This window comes from Acanthisitta chloris, unplaced genomic scaffold, assembly GCF_000695815.1.
Source record: "Acanthisitta chloris isolate BGI_N310 unplaced genomic scaffold, ASM69581v1 scaffold19554, whole genome shotgun sequence".
NCBI lineage: Eukaryota > Metazoa > Chordata > Aves > Passeriformes > Acanthisittidae > Acanthisitta > Acanthisitta chloris.
In genome coordinates, this window is record NW_008671244.1 from 14,444 (window position 1) to 39,625 (window position 25,182).

The 25,182-nt window shown below is 46.5% G+C and overlaps 1 protein-coding gene across 1 annotated transcript; it reads right to left on the bottom strand.

Annotated features, from left to right (window-relative positions):
* Positions 1-454: 454 nt before the first annotated feature.
* On the bottom strand, positions 455-25,174 carry ATAD3A (ATPase family, AAA domain containing 3A). The gene is made up of 16 exons (XM_009074031.1): positions 25,156-25,174; positions 24,245-24,321; positions 23,486-23,587; positions 22,045-22,104; positions 21,649-21,718; positions 19,544-19,709; positions 18,792-18,861; positions 16,006-16,161; positions 15,732-15,788; positions 14,713-14,838; positions 13,666-13,790; positions 11,352-11,403; positions 10,352-10,422; positions 7,350-7,517; positions 6,390-6,498; positions 455-634 (listed from the first exon to the last, which is right to left on the bottom strand). Exons 2-16 carry the CDS (start codon positions 24,287-24,289, stop codon positions 455-457), a joined length of 1,557 nt encoding a protein of 518 aa, XP_009072279.1. The 5' UTR covers positions 24,290-24,321; positions 25,156-25,174.
* Between the last annotated feature and the right edge of the window lie 8 nt (positions 25,175-25,182).

Below are 25,182 nucleotides of genomic sequence, written 5' to 3' on the forward strand. Positions count from 1 at the left end.
AGAGAGATGTGAGCAAAGAGTGATGTTGTGGATCTGGGGAAAAAGGGGAGAAATACCTCTGCTGGACATAAACACTACAAAGTTAAATATATGGGAGTGCCAGGCTTGGACAGGCCCTGGGTCAACACAGCTCTGTCACTGGGACACTCCAGAAACATGAACTATCTGAAAAGGATTTGGAGTTTGGGCCTCTGGAGCAGGACAAGCCACAGAGACCAACAGTCAGTGGTATTTCAGCAAGGGAGTCCTTTAATTCAGTTGCTTCTGCCTTATTTAAACCATTTTGTTTTCTGGTGCAGTTAAAAACAGGAGCTCCAAGGCAGACTGAGGGCAGCACCCCCTCCCTTGCACCCATGGCCATACTTCTCTCAGCACAAACCTCCACCAGGCGTTTGCCTGCAGACCCTCCCAGGCCCTCGGCCCCACACACACTGCTCTGAAGCCTGCAGACTTCTCACACTGGTGTCCCTTTGGGGAAAGGCAGGAGAGGGTCCCTGTCAGTCCCTTTGGTTGCTTCAGCACCTTCTGTTTTCAGCCATTCCATCTTCTGCTTGTGCTGCTGCACAGCGTCAGCCACGCGGGCGTCGATCATGGCCTCGGTGAGAACACCATCCTCAGAGGCATATGCTGCTGCCTGCAGAGCCAAGGGCACAGGGGATGGTTAGTCATGGCAATTCCTGGGATCTGTGGACAACTGAGATCCATCCCTCCCTCCTGTTCTCCTCTCCATGTCCCCACACTAGCCAGCACAACCCCCAGTCTTGTCCTAGGGCAGTGGTGGCACCCAGAGCAGTAACTGCTAACAGACAGCTTTGACCACCTCTGGTTTTCCTGGTAGGAAGAAGCTTTGCATTCCCACGAGGTCCCAGTGTGGTCAGGCTGGTTCATTGAAGTCTCCTCTCCTGCTTTCAAAGCACTGCACATGTGAGGCCCAGAAGGGAATGGCTCCAGCCAAGACAACACAAAGTTTTTGCAACACTTGCAGGGAACGAACATCAGTGTTGGGGTGAACATGTGGCACCTCTAAATTGATGCCTAATGTGCACTGATCCAGCTTTGCTCATGTGTTCTGCCTTGCATCACCTCTGTGCTGTCTCAGCTCCCACTCCATACTCATCAGCCCATGAAACCTTCCTCTTTTTCCCCTCTCCATTCACACCCCAACTCCTGTCCCTCCAGTTCTGCCTGGGAAACACTTGGTCCTACAGCACAAACCTGACCACAGCTCCTTGCAGAAAGGACTGCAAACTCCTGCCATCCCTGTCAAACAGCCCACAGGGCAGACAGGGCTGTGAGCCCTTTCAGCTCTGTGCAGGACAGCTGGAAACCACCAGCTCCATCCTGCAGCTGAGAGCAGCCAGTCCCCCCAGGAAGATGTTGGCTGGTAGCTGCACCCATCTCCAAGGTAACACAGCAACTCCCAGGCTGCAGATTTCTAAATCTGGTTCCTCCCTCTGCAAGTGCTCCTGCAGCAACTCCCAGCTCTGCTCCCTGCACAGCTATGGAGTGAGGGAGCTTGGCACTAGGCAGGATGGGACCCCTCCAGCTTCTCACCCCCACTCTGCCTGCCCCACACAGCTCCAAACTTCTGTTCCACAGAGCTGGCACATCCTGCATTGGGACATGCCAACTCTCCTGTCTGCAGGGCATTCTCCAGGATCTCAGGCAGCTTTGGCTTTCAGGACAGACTGAGGGATTACATACATAAAACATTAATGGTGCAAAACATCCATTATACCAAGCAATGAGGTTTACTGCAAAAGCACCACAGAAAGAAATCCTAGTGTGACCATTCTGTGTCCAGTGATGCTGATGGGGGAGAAGACAACCCCCAGGGTAAGCTGTTGCACTGGTATCACCACAATACTGCAAATTAGACCTGTTAGATTAGTGCTGCCTCACTGCAGGAGGAATAATTACTCCAAGAAATGAGCAAAAGGTTCCCCAGGTTGGTTTTCAGCCTCCTCCAACCTACTTTCCATCCCTTTTTGGGAAACTGGTTTGATCACAAAAGGTCTTACTGCACAAACCCCAGAGCTGGCAGGTGCTAGTTTTTACTGCAAGAAGCATCAAATCCTTTGCACAGATCCTTCTGCAATCCTTCCTTCAGGCACCAGTGACAAGTTAGGTTAATGCTCCTGCTTAAGGTTAGGAGTAAACAGTGGCCAGAGGGAAGGAGAAGGTCTGCAAACAGAGAATTCACTCTGCATAAAGGCACTTGCCCTCTGCCTTCACAGACAGAGCTGGAGCATCCTCCACACAGCCAGGCTGCACTTCCACAGGCACCAGGAGAACAGCTCTGCTTCCACAAGCTGCCAAATATTTACACAACACCTCTCACAGCCCAACCTGTCTCCTCTCACCCTGCAGAAGGGGCATGGTGGAAAGGTTCTGTTCAGCTGAGCTATCCCAACTCACCCCCTTGACGTGCTGGACTGTCACTGCAGCCTCCAGCCCAGAGGGTTGGGTGTTTGAGGATGGAGAAAGTGCTTTTCTGGGAGAGAGAGGATGTGTTCCTGCCCCTCCTCCCTGCCACAGCACAGCCCATCCATCCATCCCAGTGTGGAACCTCCTGCAAAGCTGTGCAGTTCACGCTCTGTTGATTTTCTCAATGACTTTCTATTTATAGAAAGCCTTAGGCCTTTGCTGTCAAGAAAGCAAATGGGAGAAGCAGCTGCCCCTTCTGGGAGTAGCTCACACACACAAAAATGGTACCAAGCTTCATTTGTATTCATACCTCTGCCTCCTGCATGGACAAATTTTAACCCATTTTCTCCAGTGCAGCTATTCCTGTTTCATCACTCAGGTCCAAAGATGAAATAAGCTGAAAGTTAAGTGTTTGGTGGGGAAGGAGAGGGATGGAACAGATGACAAGTCCAGCCTAGATGACCTCATGTTTCATTTCAGCCAAGAATCGTGGTTTATTTTAACCTGGCCAGACTAATCTGTATCCTTTGAGTCACATTTCTAATGAAAATAGCCTGCTCAAGGAAAAAAAAAAAAAAAACCAACCCAAAAATACAAGCACTATTTTTAACACATAAACAAGGTTCAGGGAGCAAAAATGCATTTATGTCAGTGGGATAAAAGGCAAAGAAATGACACACTGGGACATAAAACTCCTGGGAATTCTCCTGAAGTGTTGCCAAAACAATTTTCCAAGATTACAGCTTGGAATAGTGAAAGGTTGTTGGGTTTTTTGACATTTTACCTACAGCACATCGAAGGGTTTAAGCACAGGTGCACACCTAGGGAATCTGCACGTGACTATAAACACACCTGAAGGGAATTGTTAAGTGTGGAAATGCATCTGATCCATGCTAGGAGTCACCAAGGATCAGACATGGGGAATGGAAAAGCACAAGGACAAAGGGGAATGCTCAGTCTTCTGCAGAAGAGATGAAAATGGATTTCTAGCACGCAGACTATTAGCTGTGCCAGACAGCAATATTTCTCCCAGTGCTAGAGGTTACACTCTCTGCTCTTCTGCATCTGAGGTTTTTTTTTTGTTGGTAAATTCAGGACAAACTGAGCCAGACTGAAACAACAGTGAACTCCATGGAAATGACAGCCAACCAGCCCAGCTTGTGGTGGAATTAAGTTTATGAAAGCTGTAGCTATTGCTCAGTCTCACTGAGATGCTTTTGTTGAAGGCAATAAGAATCCAAAAGCATCTTCAGGGGAACTGCCTGCAAGGCTACAGGACAGCAGAGTGGCCATTTGCTGCTATTGTAGGTTACTCCTAGGGTACTTTCTCCTCTAGCTGCTTCAGAACTTCACCCCACACCATCTCTGGGATGCAGTTCTGGTCAGGAGGATGAGCCAAGCAGAGCTGAGGAGGATCCCATCATCTCCAAACTCCACTAGGTCCATGAGAAACACCTTCCTGTGTCAACGACTACAACTCCAGTGTGCACTCAGAAAGGTGCTGATCCCATCAGGCACATGGTGGATTGTTGGGGTGTCCTGTGCAGGGCCAGGAGTTGGACTGGATGATCCTTGTGGGTCCCTTCCAGCTCAGGATATTCTGTGACCTGATTATTCCCCACATCAGCCACCTCTGGCATGCAGCACCTTGAATCTAATGCTAATTAGAAGACCAAGAGCTCAAGAGTTAACAGTCTATCTGCAGCACATACCCACTCTGCAGCTGCTCCAGCCAGCTGAGGGAAGGAGGATAAGCATTTTTGAGTAGGTTATTCTGGTTCCTGCAGCCCCTACCTGCCCTGATCCCCTCCCTCAGCTGTGCCAGAGCAGTGCAGCTATGCAGTTAACTTGGCTTGCCAATAGCTATTTTTAACTCTGATCAGCTCCCTGACCCAGTTCAGAGCACAGCCACACACTGGGGTGTACCAGCACAATGGGGAGGAGAGCAGGGAGCAGGAAGAGGAGGCAGGACCAACACTGCCAGAAATGCCTGTCAGCCCCAATCCTTCCCTGAGAGCTCAGAGCACTGTACCAGCTACAGAGAGAGCCACAACAAGTGACCTGGGGCTGCTAACCCAGGCCCCAAATACCAACACCACTGAGATCAACTGGGGTTAAGAGTACTGGAAGGACCTTCGAGAGGCTTTTCACCACATCTACTGAAGGGCCACACCTTAATGCTTTACACAGGCAAAACCAGAGGCAGGTGGGGACACCTCTAGCCACAGTCCAAGGTCACAACAGGCTGACACAAACAACAGCTTCTGTACAGCTCCAGTTGGTTACAGCTCCAAATTCCTTGACACAGTGACTGAAATACAACCTACAGTAGCACTCAAGATCAACAGCCCTGGCAGCCAGTTCCCAAGGCCCTGGTCAAGTCAAATCTCATTCTGGAATCTGGGAGTGGGCAGCATCCACCCAGTCATCCCTGAGGAAACAAGTCCACATGACCAGTCAGCAGCTGCAACAAGCTGTGTTAGCACTGACACACCACCCCTCACACCTCCTTTCTTGGCCAACAAGACATAAGGTCCCTTGTTCCACACCACCAACTCTGATTTTGACACAGATGAAGCTTCTTGCAGCTTCCACATCAAACCAATTCATACATTTTTTGCCCACCCTTTCCTGAATGGTGCTTTTTTAAGCCCTTTGACAGCAGAGAGGAACAGAACTTCCTGCTGCAATTTTATATAGAACCTTGTTAATAGTCCTGACACTAGGAGGTACATCTTAAAAAGCTCTCAGGGCAACAACACCCAGGAATTAGTCACCCCCACCCTTCCCTTCCTTCATGATGACTTAAAGGAGAAATGATAAAAGCTGAGGTCATTCCAAGGGAGGAATACAAGCTCAGAGATAAAGGGTGATAAAAAGCACAGGATCATTTATCACAACTTTTTATTACAGGCAAGAGCTAACAGCAAAGCCTTAAGCATCCATGGGGCAGATGACAGCACATATTTGCTTCAATAACACAAAATTCATGGGGTAAAATTAACCAGCTGTGAGTTACCAAATAGTAAAATAAGGCCTAACAGCACTCAAATGGCTCCTTTGGACCTCAGCTCATGACTGCTGCAGTTGAAATTAATTTAGATTAGAAAGGATAAATGTTTTCTGTACCTTAAAGGTAGAAAAACAGTAGGAGGAAGAATGAAATGCACATGAAATGTTTGTGAACTGCTAAACGACATTAAAAATTGAAAAGCTAACCAAAAAGCCACTTTGTTTTTACACGACCTGAAAGGAAGGTGACATGAGAGAGTTACATGACACACGATTTGGAGCATATTCCTTACACTGGGATTTCTAGGACACTTTAGGAAAATGCACAATCCAGCAGGAAACTGGCAGCTGTGACAAAACAAGGTGAAAGCCTGATTTTAAAAATGCTTAAGCTTATTAAACATGTGAGTAATTACACCACCAATGACTGCATCTCTTGCTCTACATAGGTACCATGCATGGAAGTACCACCCAGCTTTTCCAGCTCCATTTTCCAGCTGATTTTGTTCCTTCAATTAGTCAAGCTGCACTAAAAGTGTGTTTAGAACAGGAAAGGAGGATGGTTTAGTGCCCTAATGCTGTCAACATCAGACATCTGCTGAGTTTCTTGAGCTGGACCACAAGTCACAGCCAGCAGGATTTGCCCAAACCCATTCCAAACTCACCTGTTTTCTTGAATTCAGTAAGAGATTTTTCCATCAGGGATGGGCTCGATGATCTTGGTGGTCTTTTCCAACCTTAATGATTCTCTGACTATCACAACTGTTCCTATTTCTGAGGAGCTGTGCTGATATCCCAACACCCCTCCAGAGCCAGCAGCATTTTGGCACTACCATAGGGATGTGCAGAAGCTTCCAAAGCAAAACAAGATCTGAGGCTCCAACACCCAACCCTCAAACATTCCAGAAGGGGAAAGGAACCAAGCAGCCCAGTGACAAAGCCCCACTGACCTGCCATGCCACAGCAAGCTGGGAGATCTCCCTGCCAGACATGCCCTCGGTCAACCTGGCGATCTCCGAGCACTTCTTCCCATAGTCAAACTGGGCCAACTTCAACCTCCTGAAACGCAGAACCACCAGGGTTAGTTGACATCACAGGAGCTCCAGCACTGCTCCTACTTGTGTTAGTGCCTCCAGTACAGCAACTGCCTCCTCAATTTTAAAGGCACAAGAGCCCAGGAAATTCTAGGATGGCATCTCCTCCCCCAATGGGACAGTGAGAGGAATCTCTCCAACTCCTATCGGTGCTACTTGTTCAAAGTGGGTTTAGAGACTGTGACAGAACACACTCAAAAGGAGATGAAGAAAAATAGTAAAAGATAATTCCTTCCAGTATCTGAAGGAGCTACAGGGAAGCTGGAGAAGGACTCTCTGTTAGAATTGTAGTGACAGGACAAGGAGTAACGGGGATAAATTGACAGGGGAAATTTAGGTTAGATATTAGGCAGAAGTTTTTCCCTGTGAGGGTGGTGAGACCCTGGCACAGGTTGCCCAGGGAGGCTGTGGCTGCCCCAACCCTGGCAGTGCTCAAAGGCAGCTTGGCTAAAGCCTGATCATGACAAGATGACACTGAAGATGAGGCATGTCTGACTATGTCATCAAACAGCTGACCATGCACTTCATCCAAGTGTGAACTTCCAGAGGAGTTTGATTTGGATTACTGGAATCTACTTGGCAAGACAGCCCAAATTACTGCTAAATCCAGGAAATGCCACTAGATCAGGTCAGATGGGGCTGGGAGCAACCTGGTCTGGTGGGAGGTGTCCCTGCCCACGGCATGGGGTTTGGACTAGATCTTGAATGACTCTTTTAAGACCAAATATCTTTTAATGGTCCTTGGACCTTCCAAGGCCTTCCCATTGCATGATTCTATGGTACTTCCCTAGGTGTAAGCAGGGCAGGAGCACTCACTGTTTGCCCTCTGTGGCTGGCTTCAACACGTGCCGGTCGAAGTACATCCTGACGAGTCGCTCACGTTCCTCCAGCTGGGGCAGATCAAAGTTCACCATCTCATCTATCCTGTCATTGATGGCCCAATCAAACTGCTCAGGCTGGTTGCTTGCTAAAACAAGCATAAACCTGCAATGATGAAACAAGAGAGGAAAGGCTGAAAATCCCATGAAAATAAAAATCAATGAACTCGTGTGAACATCACGAACTGCCATGGTTGGTATAGGAGACATTTCATCACCTGACAGGGCTGGAGATTGCTTAGAAACAGCTTTATAACACACCTCAAGCTCTGTGTGCTGAAATGCAGTGCTGCCTGGGCTATTCAGAGCAAGCTGATGTGTGCAGAAAGAGACATTATCATAGTATGTAAAGGGGTTGGAATGAAGCTTAGAGATCATCCAGCCCCAACCCCCTGCCCTGGGCAGGGACACCTCCCCCCAGAGCAGGTTGCTCAAGGCTTGATCCAACCTGGAATGAACATTGCCAGGGCGGGGGCAGCCACAGCCTCCCTGGGCAACCTGTGCCAGTGTCTCACCACCCTCACAGGGAAAATTCCTTCCTAATATCTAACCTAAATTGCCCCCTTTCAATTTCTCCCCATTCCTCCTTGTCCTGTCCCTGCAGCTCCTAATACAGAGTCCCTTTGCAGCTTCCCTGGAGCCCCTTCAGCTCCTGGCAGGTTGCTCTGAGGTCTCCACACAACCTTCTCTTCTCCAGGCTAAACAGCCCCAAGTTCAGAAGGAGCATATAACCAAAGTGCTTTGTCTCACCAAGCTTTGCTCCACAGTACAGATGTACAGGAGCCTTCAGCTCCTACTCTCTCCTGCAGCATTTTGAAGCCAGAAACCCTTTCTTTTTTTTTTTTGTGCTTTGTAATGATGCTTCTTCCCTGTGCCAATACTTTAATGCTTTAATTGATGTTACCAGCTTAACAGTGCATAATAATTTGAAATGGGCTTTTAAGCACAGCTATTGGAATATCGATGTTCCTGCAGTCTGGTTGAATCACACTCTACAAGGGGCTGTGCTCTCTGCTGGCATCTCTGAAGTGAACTTTGCCAACCCAAGGGCCACAGAGGCATGAAACTGTGGCTTTGCTACCAATAAGGACTTCACCCAAAGCCCTGAAGAAACAGCCTGGCTAAAGAATTGACATACAATGTGACATCCAGGCCTTGCTCATCGCTGTCGAGACAACCATAGAATCATCAAAGTTGGAGGAGACCTCTAAGATCATCTAGTCCAACCATTAACCTCTCACTGCTGGAACTCCTAAACCACAGGGGAAGTTTAAGCCAACAATTCACAACCCTTAGTTATGCTGGTGCCAACTCTGTGCTGAAGTAAGAGCTCTCCTCAGGGTCTCACCAAAGCAGCTCCATTTACATGCACCATTAGCTTGATCCAAGTGAATTCCCATTCATGGATGCAGGACTCCTCTTTGCCCACAGCAGCAATAAGACTGCTCACAAGTGAAAAGCTGTGCATGAATCACAAGGGCATGTTCAGTCTTCTAGTATAAATCAGGCCTAAAGTCAACATCTGCCCAAATGGCTGTTGTGAGAGGAGGCAGAGCACCCTCAGCACCCAACAGGCACAGCCAGAGCTCTGCTGAAGCAGTTTAACACCAGGGGAAGGAAAAAAATCACCCCCCTGCCACCCTCTGGTTTGCAGTACAAATATTTATTGCACTTATTCTTGCAAACAGCAAGTCCAACATCATGTCACAATAATTATACTCAGCTTTATAGCAATTCTATGTATCATTTCAGGAGATACTCATTATCCTCCCAAAAGGAAAACCAAGCATCTTGCAAGGTTCTTGCAGGCTCAACATCTTGTTTTCTAGTAATTTAGTCCTTTGGGAAAGGCACATCTTCTCAGGCACCTCACTGTGGCAGAGAATGGTACAGAGAAGCTACACACAAGCAATTAACAGTCAGAGCTGCATTGGTTTTAACAAGTTCAAGAGACCCCAAGGGCAGGAAATTCTCTGCTTTTATCCTGAATGACCTGCCAGAATGTTTCTTTCAATGTCATGAGGTTACTCTAACACTAACTATTCCAGCCTTGCTAAGAGAGCAAGTTCATCATGAGAAACTCACCTTTCCACATAAAAACAGAGACAACTTTTCTTGCTGCCTCAATTGTAAAAAGAGAAGTTTAACAACTAAGTAAAGTTCAGACACACACAAAAAGAGCCAGTATTAAGTTGAAAAAGGTGGAGGAAAGGTCATCTCTCTATTATGATAGCCAGGAAATGGGTTTTGTGGAACTCAGCAGTGCTGTGCAGGAAATTCACATCAATGTGACACAGAGAGCATGGATGGATGGACAGTGACAGTGACACACACACAGAGACATCTGTCAGCTCAGCCCTGCAATCATGTGCTCAGCACATGTGAGAGCAGCCAGGAAGGAAACAGCTCTGAGTCCTACACTGATGTGCAACACTGCACACAGATGTGCTGAGCAGCTCAGGCAAGAGAAACGAGTCACATTTGAACTCCTTTGCCTCAGAGCTCCTGCACACACATGCACAGGATGGAAAGAGGTCACCAAAGCACTGGAGAGGAACAGCAGCTCCAACAAGCAGCCACTGAAGCATTTCTGAAGAGATCCTGAAGCATCCAGCCAGGATCAACCCTGGACAACAGGGAATTTCATGGGCCCACTACTGTTCTTGTATAAACAGCAGTAACTTAGCTAGCAAGAAAACATACTCATCAAGACAAACAAAATGTTAAAATACCATCTCAGGTTCAGGAAACAATTTTCCTACAGTTCTGATTTCCAGGTGCCAGGGATAGATGAAGGAGGAACAAGCTACATTCAGTACATAAAAGGATTTTTCAAGCCCTCAGTAGCACAGATCATTTCCAACTTTCATTTCTGCACCACAGACTTCCCTCAATCCAGGGAAATCTCAGCTGCTGGAAGGGCTGGAAGTGGATACTCACTTGTTGCTGTGCTGCCCTGTTCTGTGCAGAAATGCATTTAAAGTTGCTCTGAGGTCTTCACTGATTTTCTCCTGCAAAGATGAAATGCAAAGGAAGATCAGCTGCTTGGAGCCTGCAGACAGGTCACAGCTTTAAGCATTTATGGACACTAAGGGAGTTCTGTTATTGCCAAGCACCTGCATTAGAGTCCAAAGCACTGTAATATCTTGGGAAAAAAGGATTAATTGACACATCCAGGAAAAAGGTTAGGAATTCAAGCTTCCAGCAGAGATGACACATTTACCCACAGTTACCCAGTGATTCTCTTGACTCACACTCCAGGCTCTAGTCATTGGCCTAGGTGTTTTTTCCTGGGCTAAACACTATTTTAGCTGGGAAGTCCAGCAAGATATTTACAGGAAAATAAGCCACAGCAAAGAATTGACTTAGATATCCAAAGCTATCTTGTAGGAGAGCTCTTTAAAGAGATCATTGGGGTTCAAGCAGCAGGTCCAGATTCAGTGCACAATGTGGTGATGGAAAACACAAATCACATAGAATCATAAAGGTTGGAGGAGACCTCCAAGATCACCAAGTCCAACCATTAAACTGCCACTTGTACAGGGGAAAAAGTGAGTGTAACTTTGACAATGGAGTGAAAACCTCCTAAGAAAATTATCAGTTAGGACAAAACACTAACCCTGCAGGGTACCAGCTCTGCAGTGTGAACATCCTTCTCTTGTTTTCAAGATGTGCCTCTTTCCTTCCTACTGCAAAACCTCCATAAAGATTATGTCACCCCTCAGGCTGAGGGAGGAATTTCTCAAGTCACTCTGGAGATGCTCATTCCATTCAGCTGCAAGATGCTGATTTCTTGTCTCTGCATCACTTAATGAGGTGAGCAGTGAGGCACCTGCCAGCTTTCATCTTCAGCCTGTTGGAGCCAGTTAACCAGAATAACCAAGGCTGTGGGCTGAGGGACTCTGCAGCATGCACAGACAGACACACAGAGAGCACTTACTGTTGCCCTTTTCCTCAGAAATGCATCTGCTTCATCCACAAACAGCAAGAGGCTGCAAAAGGAAAGCACTACACAGTAACAGGACACAGGTAAGTGAGGCTCAAATGGCTCAAGGACCCTCCTGTCCCATTACCTGGCCCCCAGAGCTGGGACCAGGTGTACACCCAAAGGATTGCACAAGCAAACTCATCTCTTCAGGCAGCATTTCTCAGCTGAGCTGCAGGAACCTTTCCACTCTGTGCCCCTGGCACACCCCAGCAGTTGAGAGGTGTTAGCTGAAGGCACCCTAGGCCATCAATCTGCTCCCCAGGCTGCTGTTCAGAGCAGACTGAAGCAATTCTAGGGCACACAAGCTGATTTTTAAATCTAGATGGGAGGTTTCATGGGCAGAGGTTGGGAAGTCACTGCCAAGCTGCAGCAGGCCTGAAATTTAGAGCTGCTAAAGCTTATTTCAGCATTCCCTCCTGCCTAGAAGAGCAAGGCTACAAGGCAGAGACCCAAGCAAAGGAGAAACTGGATGACAATGGCATCTTCCTGCCATTCTTCTTCCTTGTAAACCTCAAACCAAAGTCCTCCCCTCAACTTGCTTTGTTATTTTGTGGCCTTTTTCTTTTCCAAACCACACTAGCACTAATGCAATGGTTTTACTACCTGTGGAGAAGTGAATTAATAAAGGCCATGAATTATTCACAGAAATAAATTCACTCCTAACCCAAGGCTAGTGCTTTTCCCAAGAGACAAAGCCTATAAAGATGTTTATCAATAACAGAACCAAGTTGCTCATAAAGCTGTCAGAGCTTGTATTACCTCCTTGCCTAGCTTCAAACATAGCTTTTTTTCCAGGGGATTTCAGGGCCTATTAACATCTTTTACTCAGCCATGAGTAAAAAAAAATACCTGAAAACACTCACAGCTCGAGTCTCTGTAGAGAAGTGTCTTTGATCACAACAGCTCTCAGCTAATAAAGCTAATAAAGGCAACACTACTAAGAGCTAACATTGGTGGATCTTCAGAATCAGATCTGCTGAAATAGTTCAATGCTGCTGGAGGTGAAAATATTGATGTGTATGGACAGGGGAAACCTTTGATCAGGACTTAGGTGACTACTTGAAGCGTAGGAAGTTCAAATGCAGACAAGTTTTTAATCAGGACAGAGAGATTCAGAACCAGGCAGTGAGAGAATTCTTACGTGGAAGCATCCAGCTGTCTTCATCCAGCTGAGCATCCTCATCTCTCTTCCAACTTCTATTTCTAAGCTCACTTAAATTCTTACACTTTCCCTCTCCGTCTCCTCAGGGTAGGAGAAGCGTAAAAAATTTAAATCCTTAGGACATTTCTCTGCCTTTTTTTTTTAAAGGGGAAATAGAAACATTTAGGTGATGAATGCAGCAAGGATTAAATCAGACACTGCAAGATAATGTCCATCTCAAGCAATCAGAGAACACATAAATCACCAGTTGGCCACATTTACAGAGGATCTGAGATCAAAACAGCACAAAACCCAAACTGACACTCACTGCAAGTTCTAGATTGAATTTTAACATCCTGTCTGGACAAGCAACTTCTTAGCTACCTCTGCACTGCAAAAATCCATTTACATTAGTGTGAGCAAATCAACTCCATGCTCTTACAAAACCAGGGAGCCAAGACTGAGCCTTACCAGAAATGCTTCTCTGCAGATAAAAGTTTGTTTTGAAAGGTGACTGAAAAAGCACAACAGCTCATGGCTTTTACACCTAACCAATGCAAATGTTTTCAGCATCTGTCTCCTCCTTAGCCTCTTTTATTTGTTGTCCTTCACTATTCCTGCCTGAGACTCAGAAGTAAAGAAGCTGGATCCAAACACTCCCAGTGTTTCAAGTCTGAGCAGTTGCAACAGGGAATGTAATATCCAGAGTGTAAACACTTGGTTGCACCATCATTTGTGCTCAATCTTCTAACTACTGTCAGAAAAGCTAATCACTGAAAGAAATGTGTTCCAGCCTGTGGGACACATTGATGTATGTGGGTTGTATGTGACCAATATCTCTGCTCCTGCCTGCTGAGATCAGCACACAAACAAGTAGTGGCTGATCTGGAAAATCCAAGGTAAAAAAAGAGAAGGGTCTGAGTGAACAGAAGAGCAAAAGCTTTCAGCCTTTTAAACGTTACAGTCAGCAAAAATTCACCTATTCTAGGAAAACTTTAGGAGTTATGCTTGGTCAGTGTCAGCTCATCTGTTCACCACCAGAGATTAGGAGGCTGAGTTATATCCTTGTGGGGAGCTTTTCTGAGCAAGACACCAAACTCAGGACCCAGAGGAACCTCTACTTACCCTCTCCTACTGGTGTTGGCCCAGTCAAAGAGTTTGTGCATGGCTGTGACCCCTTCCCGGCCCATGGGGGCCACGTCCCCTCCTGTCATGATGGCATAGTCCATGCCTGAGTGCACAGCTAATTTCTGCAAGGGAACAAAACCAGGGAGTTAAGCACTTTGTGTCTCTGCAAGGCCACGGAGGAAAATAAAAGTACTTTACTCCTATCAGTGTGCTTATTTGCAGAGGTTAAGTTGGTCTTAGAGAAGGAAATATTTAGGTACTTAGGGGCAACTTTTAGCATTGCTCTCTTATTTTCACAGAAGAATGTTGAGGGGTTGGAATGGACCTTAAAGATCAAGATCTGAATGGGAATGAAAGGTGGAAGTTTGGTCTTGTGGCAATGCACATTTTCATGCTAAAAGGCACTGCTGAGAGTGCTCAGACCTTCAACTTGTGTATTGGTTATTTCTTGCATTTCTATCCATCTCTCCTGAGCTAGGTGGCATTATCAGAAAACTATTGGGATAGGGGGTTAATGTACTGATAGAGGAAAAGAAATTCAACTTGCACCAGCACATCAAATCAGCCACGGTTACATTTATGAAACCTCAGATCTAGTGGCCAAGCACTTGAAGAGCAAGGAAAAACATCAAATTCTGACTCAGATCCATGTGAAAACCATCCTGGCAGTGCATATGCACAGTGAAGCCATGTCTGTCTGCTCTGGGATTGTCAGCAACAGCAGCAAAGGCCTATTTAGACAAGTGCCTACAATCAGCTGAGGTGGATATGAGGTGGTGCTGTTGTGACTCTCCACAGTTGCCAAGTGCCTTTTCCAGATGGAAAGGCTGTTCTGCCCACACTCTGCACTGCATCCAAGTGACTGCACTAATTTAGAGCTGGAGCAGCCTGGCTGCCCTTTCCTCCCATCCCAACAGAGACACAAGAACACAGTGTTTATGCAACACTCCAGCAACAGATTTCAGCCCAGGGAGGCTGCTCAGACCCTGAGGTTTCAGAGCACCTTGCAACATGCAGGTTGTGAGAACCTTGGCAGGGTTTTACCTTGGCAAAAAGAGTCTTCCCAGTGCCAGGGGGACCATACATGAGGATATTCCTGTAGAGGCTTTTGTTCTTTTTTGTGTTTCTTGTTGCTATGGCAATGTCTCTCACACGTGCTTCTAACTGGGGCTGCAAAACAAGAGGGAAACTTCAGGACCAGAAAGTACCAAGAGAGTTGAGGCTACAGGTTCACAGATCAGGACATGCAAGAAACAGGCAGAACTCCAAGAGTCTCAAGATTTTAAGGCTTAACTTCAGCTGCTCATACTCCAGGACCAGGGACATTTCCTCTTCTAGGTCAGGATTTACTTGGGTTTTCTGTCCACTTGGCTGCAATTCTTTAGCAAGAAAAGGCAGCAGTGCAGGAAGCAGTAGGAACTGATAATACCTAAATAGCCACTTCCTATTGGATGCCCTGGGAGGGATATGTCAAAACATAAGCAACTCTTTTGCAGTGCTGATTTGTTCTGTAAGTCATAAACTCCTGTTTATACTTACTCCTGTGTTTGTGGGGACTGGGGGGGAACTATTCCTGCAGGAACATTTTCCCTCAGCAGCTTCAAGGAGCTCTTAAATTTGCCTGATATCCAGGAATCCAATTCAGCAGCAAATATACAGAAGCAGCACTAATTAGCAAATAAAGAACCACTCCCAAGGTGGGCAAATGCCTACACTGGCTTTCTGGCCTACAAGCAGATCTAGGGTCAGTAATCCTTACAGATCAGATGGGACAAGTGCAGCTCTGAATCTTAACATGCTGACTACAGAGAGAAACTGCAGCAGAGCAAGGACTGAACTAAGACTTCCAACTGCTTTTCACAGAGGAAAAAAGGTTAACAGACTGCTTAATGCATGTCACACTGAACACAGGAGCTTATTTATGGTCTCAGTGCCCCTAGGGTGCTATGTCTCCCAAACTGCTGGAATTACAGCTTTTGAAGTGAGTTTAAGGAAAACAGGCATTCTCATTTGGATTCTAAAATCATCCTTCACAGGCCAAGACAGGAAAATAGAGTACTCACACTGAGAACAACTCCTTCAAGGGCATCCTGAGCCTTGCTGGTAAGACGTTTACCAACCTGGAGAGGACAAATGCAATTACTCACATGTAGAAAACATCACAGCTTTAACTCACATGGACTGAAAGGTCACACGAAATGCCAGAGAGCTCAGCCCACCTCTGCTACCTCTAATACAGCCTGTTTATTCACAGCCCCACTGACAGCTCCCAGAGCTGCAAGTGGAGTTTGGCATCCTCCTGGCAGAGTGGAACACAAACCCAAAGCTAACCCTTACCTTGAAGGGATGTTTCAGAGCCTCCAGCACAGTGATACGTGAGGTCTCTCTCACCAGGGAAGGTTTACCCAAACGTGCCTCTATGTACCTCCCTGCTACTGCTGTGGCATTTTTGGCAGAGTAAACACCCACTGCCAGCAGGGTCAGGCCTGCCACCTGCAAAGAAAAACAGCAAGGATTAGGAAAAACACTTGGCAAAGCAACACTGTTGTGTGTAGCACGCCCTATGGTGGGGAATTAAGATTCAGGACAAATGCTGACCAAGAAGGGTTTATTTTTGGTAAGATGTTTTATCCCTGTTCAGACAGTCAAGGTCTCATACTCCTTGTTCTTAGGGCATTTACTGCTCTTGCATCTTGCAGAGGGAAGCACAAGCAAAGCATATAATCCTGTCTGCAGAAGTATGTGCTCTCTGCTCAAGATGTGTGGGGCTTTGCAGACTAGTTGAGTAATTAAGACAAACAGCCACATCAAGCAGGTGCTGTTTGCCAGACTACCTCTCACCACAGCAGAAAATGAAAGCTGAATTAGAGATGCCAAGATAAACACCTGGATTGTGGCTGCCACCAAGGCAGTGCACAGCAGGGAATAAACAGGACTAACCAGGGAACATCTGCTGAAGGTGACAGTCATGGCAGACCCAATACAACAGGAAAATAGGTATTCAAAAAGTGCAACAAAGCCAAAACCACCCTGGGAATTACCATCACTGCATTAAAGGCAGAAACCCCAGAGGATGAGACATTTCCATCGATTTGCCAGGGAAGCAGAAAGACTCCAGACCTAGGAGTCAGCTTAAAGCTGATGCCAATAATTCCTACCAGAGAAAGGCCAGAGAGACAGCAGAGCAAGCTGCAGCAACTGCTTTTAAAGGAAGTAGACTTGTCCTGCAAGTACAGAGCAAGGTCAAAAGCCTCAAGGACAACCAGGATGGCACTGTTCAATAAACCATGAGACACCATCTGTTCCACTCTGCTTAAATGTGTGACATCACTTTTGCTCTGGATGGAAGCATGAGGGGTTCAGAACTCTGAGATGCAAAGAACAAGGGACCTCCACACCTGATTCAGCTCAGATACAGGGGCTGAGAACACAAGAGACTCCAGATTTTTAGCAGCTTCCCTCTAAAAACAAGATGCCATGACATGATCTCATGTGCTCTTACACCATCCAGTGCTAAGCAAAGTTACAAGCTGATACCTCTGCCTGGAGGGATTTGATGTAAGTATTTCAGACTTTTGGACTTCACTGATGTTGTTACAAGGTGCAGAGAAACAGCTTTAAGCTTGACAGCTCTGTGTCAAAACCAGAACCCAATGACCATGACAGCTGTAAAAACCAGTGTGATTACAGTGCCTACCTGGTTATCATGAAGCATCTAGCAAAGGAATGAATCTCTGATCAATAAACAAAGTGAATTCCACCCAAAAAAAACCCAACAGACCCAAAAAACTTGGAGCAGAACTTGGATGGCAAGAGGTAGGAAAAGAGCAGCCTTTGCAGTAGGCAGGAAGAGCTGAAAATCTAGGCCTCATTTAGAGGAATAACATAACTAATTCTTACCTTACAGACATTTTTCAAAGCAACAAAAAATTATGAGTTCCAGCTGTGTTATCCAAAAATACACGTGTTTTTTTTTTTTAAGCTAGATGTCCCAAATTCACAAGACAAGAGCATGTCAGAAGCAAAAATGACCATAATGCAGGAAACTAGTATCTAGGTCAAGTGAATACATTGCTAAAAGCACCAAGCACTGATGTGCAAAAGGCTCTGAATACTGCAGCCAGCCCAGGTACAGATGACAAAAAGATCCACTAAAAAGCTTGTCTTGTTCTCCCCAGTGGTCTCAAGCAAAGTGGCTTTTGTATCAGCCTGTGTGTATAAAATCAGAGGGGGGAGGAGATAGTGGTAACTGGCTTAAAGCAAAACGTCCATTTTAAGCAGCCAATGCCACCAAAAACCTATTTTCACTGTAGTTTTGTTGCAAGCAGTACACTGAGAAACAACTTTATGTCCCTAAGAAGCCACTGCTGTGCTCTTTGGTCCTGTGAAAAAGGTGTTGGCATGGCATTTAATCAATTTATTTAGCAGCTCTCTAAGTGCTCTCTAGGCTGCACCAAAATTAGATGTAAAGCTGTAAGATAAGCAGCAAAACAAGTTTTGGATCATGTGCTGCAAGGCCTACAAGTTTCAGAGAGTAGTGGTGCTCCTTTGGAGATGAAAATGGCACCCTCAGACTCCCTAATCAGTGAGCTGACAGTGCTCTACCCACCAGGGATGAGAGCAGCCAGGCAAGGCCTTGGCATCTAACTTGGTGGGATGAAATTGCAGCTCAGAGGCAGAATGAATGCAAAAGGGGAATACTGAATTCCCTAAAATCATGCACCTCAATATTGTAACAGAAAACCAAAACAAGCTATCACGATGCATGAAACACTCTGGGGAAAAGACTTATCTACTTTTTCCACAGAATCTTCATCTATCATTTGTGACAGCTGAAAATTTACAGGAAACACATTTGCAAAGAGGATGGAGCCTTCGAAATGAAATGCTGAGGAGCAATCAAAGCCAGAACTTTTGTGACCAATGAGAAATGAATTATCTGCACAGAGAAGATGAGAGTCTGAATAAACACCTGAAGCACAGATCTCCTCAAATGAGGACTGCAGAGAGCAGGTGAGCAGCAAGTTCCCACCACGGTTTAGTTTATAAAAGGAAGGAGTTAGCTTGGCACACATTTACAGACAGACCATTCTGGAAGTTGTCAAGACATGTGACCACCTTACCGTGGCTGTAACCTTATCCCAGTCTGTGACAAAGGCACGGAATCCTTCCCCAAAGAGCATCCCAGCTGTCCTATGAGGAGCAAACAGCAAGGCAAGCAGGAGAAAAAGGGATTTCAGAGCCTGAACTGAAACAATTTACAAGAAAACTTTGTAATGATTTTCTCCAGAAGCAGCCAGAGCTAACTGAGGCCTCACCTTGGAACTGAAACATGCACAACCATGGAAAATGTATTTAGAACCATCTGATGTCTACACCTGATCTGGGAATGAGTCCAGAGAAGCATCTGGCCTTAAAATGATATCAATTTACTTCTTTAATACATTATTGGTGCTGAACTGCCATAAAATGTTATTTAATTCAAAATCTCAAAGGACCTCCAATTAATAAATTCCCAATCTAGCTTCCCAACCCTCTGGAGCCAGACTGCTTTATGCCTTCATGGCATGAGTTCAGAACCAGCAAGAGCTGCAGGTTCTCCGAGTAATTGAGTCTCCAGCTTAGAGGACAAGGCTTGAAATCATCTATTAGAGAAACTGCCTAAAACTCCCAAGTCTATAAATAGTCTCTCTGGTTCACACTCAGGTGACAATGCAGCAAAGCAAGACAAAGAGAAGGTCCTTGTTAATCTCATTCCTATCGATCAGCGCACAAGGGGCTGAGCAACACTCCATCCATGCTCTGAGGGAGGCACAGTGCTCCCTGAGGTGGGAGCAGTGCAGGAAAAGCAAGGCAGGCTGTGGCCTGCTCCTACTTGAGGGACTCGAGGACGGTCTGGCGGTGCTCGGCGGCCTTGAGGCGGATCTGCTCGCGGATGATGTCTGCGTTCTCCCGCTCCGCCTTGGCGCGCGCCCTGGCCTCGGCCTCCACGCGCAGCAGCTCGTTCTTGTGCCGCAGCTCCATCTCCCTCTCCACCGTGGCTGCAAAGCACAGGGCAACAGGTTTAATGCCAGTCAGCAGGAGGAACCCTGAGGGAGGAACTAGACATGAGGGGAAACCTCATCGCTGCCTGCAGCTTCCTCACAAGGGGCAGCACTGACCTCTGTGACCAGGGGCAGCACCTGAGGGTCTGAATTTGTGTCAAGGGAGGGTTAGGTTGGATATTAGGACAAAGTTTCTTCCCCCAGAGGTGTTTGGGCACTGGACAGCTCCCCAGGGCAGTGGGCACAGCCTGACAGAGCTCAAGGTGTGTTTGGCCAATGCTCAGGCACAGGGTGCATTGCTGGGGTGTCCTGTGCAGGGCCTGGAGTTGGACTGGATGATCCTTGTGAGACCCTTGCAGCTCAGGACATTCTATTCTGTGATTCCATGAAAGCTTCAGGTGGCAGAAAGACCTGGGGAGATGATTGAGAGATCTTATTGCTGCTGGAGTTCAGCATTGTAATTGCGACGGATGTGAAGTCATTCCCACTGGAGCTGTAGCCACGGTGGACACATAACTGTGCTGGGAAGCAGCAAGACATGGAAGGCATGAGGACGATACTGGAACAGGGTTAGGTTGGAGATCAGGGACAAGATTCTTCCCCAAGAGGTGTTTGGGCACTGGAACAGGGTTAGGTTGGAGATCAAGGACAAGATTCTTCCCCAAGAGGTGTTTGGGCACTGGAACAGGGTTAGGTTGGGTATCAGGACAAGGTTGTTCCCCCAGAGGTGTTTGGGCACTGAACAGCTCCCAGGGCAGTGGTAACAGCCCCAAACCTGAAAGAGCTCCAGGAGTGTTTGGACAACACTCCCAGGCACATGGTGGATTGTTGGGGTGTCCTGTGCAGGGTTGGACTCTGATCCTTGTGGGTCCCTTCCAGCTAAGGATATTCTGTGGTTCTATGATATGCTGCTTTTAAGGGAGTTGCCCATAAAACACTGTCCCAAATGGGATTTTGGAAACTGTTACTTTGGACACACAGAATTGTGACAGACACATTAGATCGATGTGAAAGGAGAATAAATGAGAAACCTAAGAACAAGCCAGGAGAGGAGATGAGGATTTTAGAGTCAGCATCCTCTACTTAAAGTGCTACCACAAGGAATCCTGACTGGACCACAGAGCTACTCAATACCCAAATGCTAGACAAGCTACCTTGACATTCCTGTCTTGGTGCCTATGAGTAGGTGGCTCCTATAAGAGTAAAGTCATTTTCTGCTACAGGGTTTCAGCACTGAGTTGTTGCATGGATGCTGCAATACTTCCCTCAGACACTGACAGATGTTGGGAGCACACTAGATGGCAGCAAGGAGGGAACAGCACAGCTGTGCACATCTGTGCTCAGAGCAAACAGCTTTCTGATCCCACTTAGTCATACACAAACTGCCTTAACATTTCTGAGACTTGTGTCCCTGTGGAGTCCTGCAAACCCAGTGATTCTGGCAATTCCACACCAACAGAAAGAAATACAGCAAGTTTCAGACTCCAACTTCATTATTCAAGTTTTATTTTCTACAGGAAACATTGTATGGAGATGAGGTGACACGGATTCAACTGTTCCTCCCAGGAGTTATTTTGTTTCTCTTCCCTCCTCAAAACTGGTTTTGTTTTAGATTAAATCAGTGTAAAATCAGAATCAGATCAAACCAGACTTAGATTAAATCTGTGCCAAATCAGAATTTCAGTTGCTGTATCAGGAGATGCTGATAGTCCATTGGGAAATCCAGGAACTGGATGTGCAGATGTTTAGGAGTGCAGCCACTTCTACAACTAATCCTGGAAGCAACTGGTAGTTCTAGCACTACTGGGATTTACCTGTTACTTGCCAACATGACATTAGGGGAGCATCACCCAATATGGACAAGGAGTCAAAGATCAGCACAAGGAATTCATAGTGCACACACACACACTGTCACTAGCTAAGAAAAGTGACTTACCACGTCTCATGGCCTCCTGCTTCTGCACAGACTCCTCCTGCTTCCTCAGGTTCTCTTCATTGGCAAGTTGCTACAGATCACAGCAGAACATGTGTTAAAAGACCTCCATCAAGTAGGGATTTGTCTAAGTTTAAGCACTACAAATGCTTTCCAGAAGCCAGTACTCTCCCATCTCCCAGATTCACACTCCTAATCCCATTCTCCTTGCTTCTTTGTCCTAATTCCCAACCCTTGATTTGACACTACTGATGCCAAGCAGATAGCACAGATGAAAGCAACTGTGCCCAGCCTCAGCCATCTGTCCCAGCAGGACAGGGCACAGCTCCAGAGCATCTCTTTCACTCCAGAGGGCTCCCACCTAACTCCCAGCTGGGTCAGAGGAAGAAGCCATCCTACCTGCTGTCTCATCTGCTCATCGTAGCGCTGCCGTGCCAACTTGTCCTGGTACTGGGCTCGCTGCAAGACACACAGCAGTGGTGCTCAGAGTACAGATCAGGCAGTTAAATTAGGCAGGGAAAGGAGGTTTGGAATGGGTAAGGGGAGAAAAAAACGAACAACAGAACAAAATGACTAAAACCACACAAACAGCAACTGAGGTTGAATAGGACCATGGCAAAATTGAAGGCAGTCAGCACCAAGAACTCCTCTGTGCTGAGAAATCTGTATAGTCTGACTTCATTTTAAGGTGTCACAGATATATAAACAAAGAGCAAGTGTTTCTTAGCCCAGGAAAGGACTTAGTTCACTGGAAACAACATGGTTTTCATGTCCTAAAACACATTATATGGACTGGTGATTGCAATCAGTAGGACTCTCAGGATATGCTGCCTGTCAGATGGGCTCTGTTTCTCACAGATTTACTTGTTCCTCATGAATTCCCCTCATCAATTTTCCTCTGTAACTGGCAAATAAACCCAAGTGATCTACACACAACAGGAAGTAGTCTGAGGGCCCATATCCATCAGCAAGGAGAGCTCTGTACATCATTCTCTGCCCCAAACACACAGACAGGACAGCTCAGCCACTCATGGCCCTTCAGAAGTGAACCCTGGTTGGGTTTGCTTTGAATTCAAATGATGCTGTGTGAGCTGCAGGAGTTCAGGAGCCAACCCACAAAGAGAACAGCTGACTGTGCTGCTGCTTCCTGGGTCAGCCCCGTTCAAAGTCCAAACTCTGACAGGATAAAAGCAGCATGTGCCAAATCAGCAGTTTGGGTTGACTTCCCAAGCTGGAGAATCGATTAGAATCAATTGATCCTCTCTTTTCCTGTGCTCTCCAATTAACAAGTCACCAGATATGAGCTGTTAGCATAACCCAAGCTTTTATTTTCTCTGTTTTGGTATTATTGCCACTTGATTAACTGGTGCTAAAACAAACCAGGAAGCACCAACACTGCTCTAACAGCCTCTGGGAACTCTCAGATTTGCATCACTTCTCCTCTTAAGACATTTTCTCCTGTCTAACAGATCAAACTTGGAAGAAATAAGGTTAAAAGCCACTTCAGAGCCACTTTACTGTCCAGGCTACTTGATAAGCCTTCAACACTGCCCTGAAAGGTCCTTCAGGAAAACTTCAAGGAGCACACAGTGAGAGGAACTGCTAATACCAGTTCCTTTGGATGTTCAAGAGCTTGGCAACACAGGTTCAAGAAGGCAGAGCTGCCATGTAACTACAACTTAAGCTCAACATGACAAAGCCAGGGCAGAAAATGGGCTCAGGCTGAAGTGCCTCACATCTATGTCTGTCCAAGATACAATTTACCCCACAAAGGTTTAATTAATGCATTGTTGCCCTTCCCATAAAGCCCCTCACTGGGGATTGCCCCTCATTCCCTTACTGCTTGATGCTGTTTGGTTTCTTCACTGAGTGTTTTTCTTCTCTCTTCTGCCTGTACCCGAATCTGCTCATTCTTCAGCTGTTCTATGGCAGCTTCATACTCCTGGTAAAACAAAGAGGTAATTATCACAATGAACTTAACAGATCATCCCACAGAAAAATGCTACTGGTAATGACATGCCAACAAATCCACCTGTAATCAGAGTGGTGACCTTAAGAAATGACCAATGACATGAGAAAGCTAAAATATGACACAAAATACGATTGTTAGAAATGTCCTAATTAGCTATGTCAGGATTAAATCCAGTATGTTTAAAAAAACCAACAAACCAAGCAACACTCAAACAATCCCTAAGTTTCTCTATGAGGGAAACAGAAGTCTCTCCTCCACATAACCACTTCACAGCTTCCTACAGAAAACCCTTATTATGCTCTAAAAACAGTGGTGACATTTCAGGAGTTACCAAACTACTTAGAACATGCAAGCTTTAAAGCCATAAAATATGCACAAGAATAGGCCAAATCAACTTGTGCTTCACCTTCCAGAATCACTTTTGTTTTTAAAGGCAAATAACTATTATTTGCAGAACAGCAACAAGAAAAACTTCTCTGCAGAGTAGAGATTACACTTTCTGTCCCTTTTGCTGAACAGCAACAAGAAAAACTTCTCCGCAGAGTAGAGATTACACTTTCTGTCCCCCCAGACCTGCAGCTGCCTGAGGAGGGATGTGTGTACAACACATGAGGAATTCCAACATACCTTAAGCTTAGTTTGCTGTTCCAGCTGCAAGGTCTGTTCCTGCATCTGGGCAAGGCTAAGAGCATCTTTTGCATGGCCTGTAAGTGACAGTGGGAATAGATTATGGACAGCACTAAGGTGTTTTTTCAGGTAAGAAGATCCTCAGCCTGTTCAACCCACCCTGGCCCCAGCTGGGGCTGCCTGGGGCACAGCTCTGCAGTGACACATTCCACATTCCCTACCATAATGTTCAGGAATTCTTAGTCGCCCTCCCTGGAGGTGTTTAAGGAGGGACTGGAGGAGGTGTTTAAGGAGGGACTGGACGTGGCACTTAGTGCCATGATCTGGTTGATATGGTGCTGTTGGGTCATAGGTTGGACTTGATGATTTCAGATGTCTTTTCCAACCTGATTCTCATTCATTGACTCTGTCTATCTTCTCCCATGAGCTGAAGCCAACAGGTTTACCCTGTGAAGATCCAACCAAAGGCAGGTTGGATAGGGCTTGGAGCAACCTGGGCTAGTGGAAGGTGTCCCTGCCCAAGGCAGGGGTCGAATGGGATGAGCTTTAAAGCCCTTCCAACCTAAACCATCCTATGATTCTCTGCCTGACTCACATCAACTTAGCACTTGCTACCTAATGCAAATTGACCTGTAGCTGATTAAACCCGGAGGTCATAAACACATGTGGCACTTGTGTTGTAACCCAGCACGCGTGGATAGGCATGAACAACACAATCCTGCGACGGAGGAAGAAATAGAAACCCTCTGGGTGGGGTGGAACGAGACGAGCTTTAAGATCCTTCCAACGCAAACCACTCGCCGAGGCGCTGCGCTGCCTCCCTCGCCCTCCACCCGCCCCTGAGACATCCACGCCGCGGAGCGCTGCCCCACACGAGCTTCAACCCTCCCGCGCGCCCTCCCCTCACACACGGGACGCATCCAGCTCCCGCGCCGCCT

Coding starts and splice junctions, on each gene's coding strand:
- ATAD3A (XM_009074031.1), bottom strand. CDS start 24,289: ATGCAGGAACAGACCTTGCAGCTGGAACAGCAAACTAAGCTTAAG. Junction 15,789..16,005: donor CTCTGAAACATCCCTTCAAG/GTAAGGGTTAGC, acceptor TGTCCTCTCCAG/GTTGGTAAACGTCTTACCAG. Junction 11,404..13,665: donor GCCAACACCAGTAGGAGAGG/GTAAGTAGAGGT, acceptor TTCCTTTTGCAG/CCTCTTGCTGTTTGTGGATG.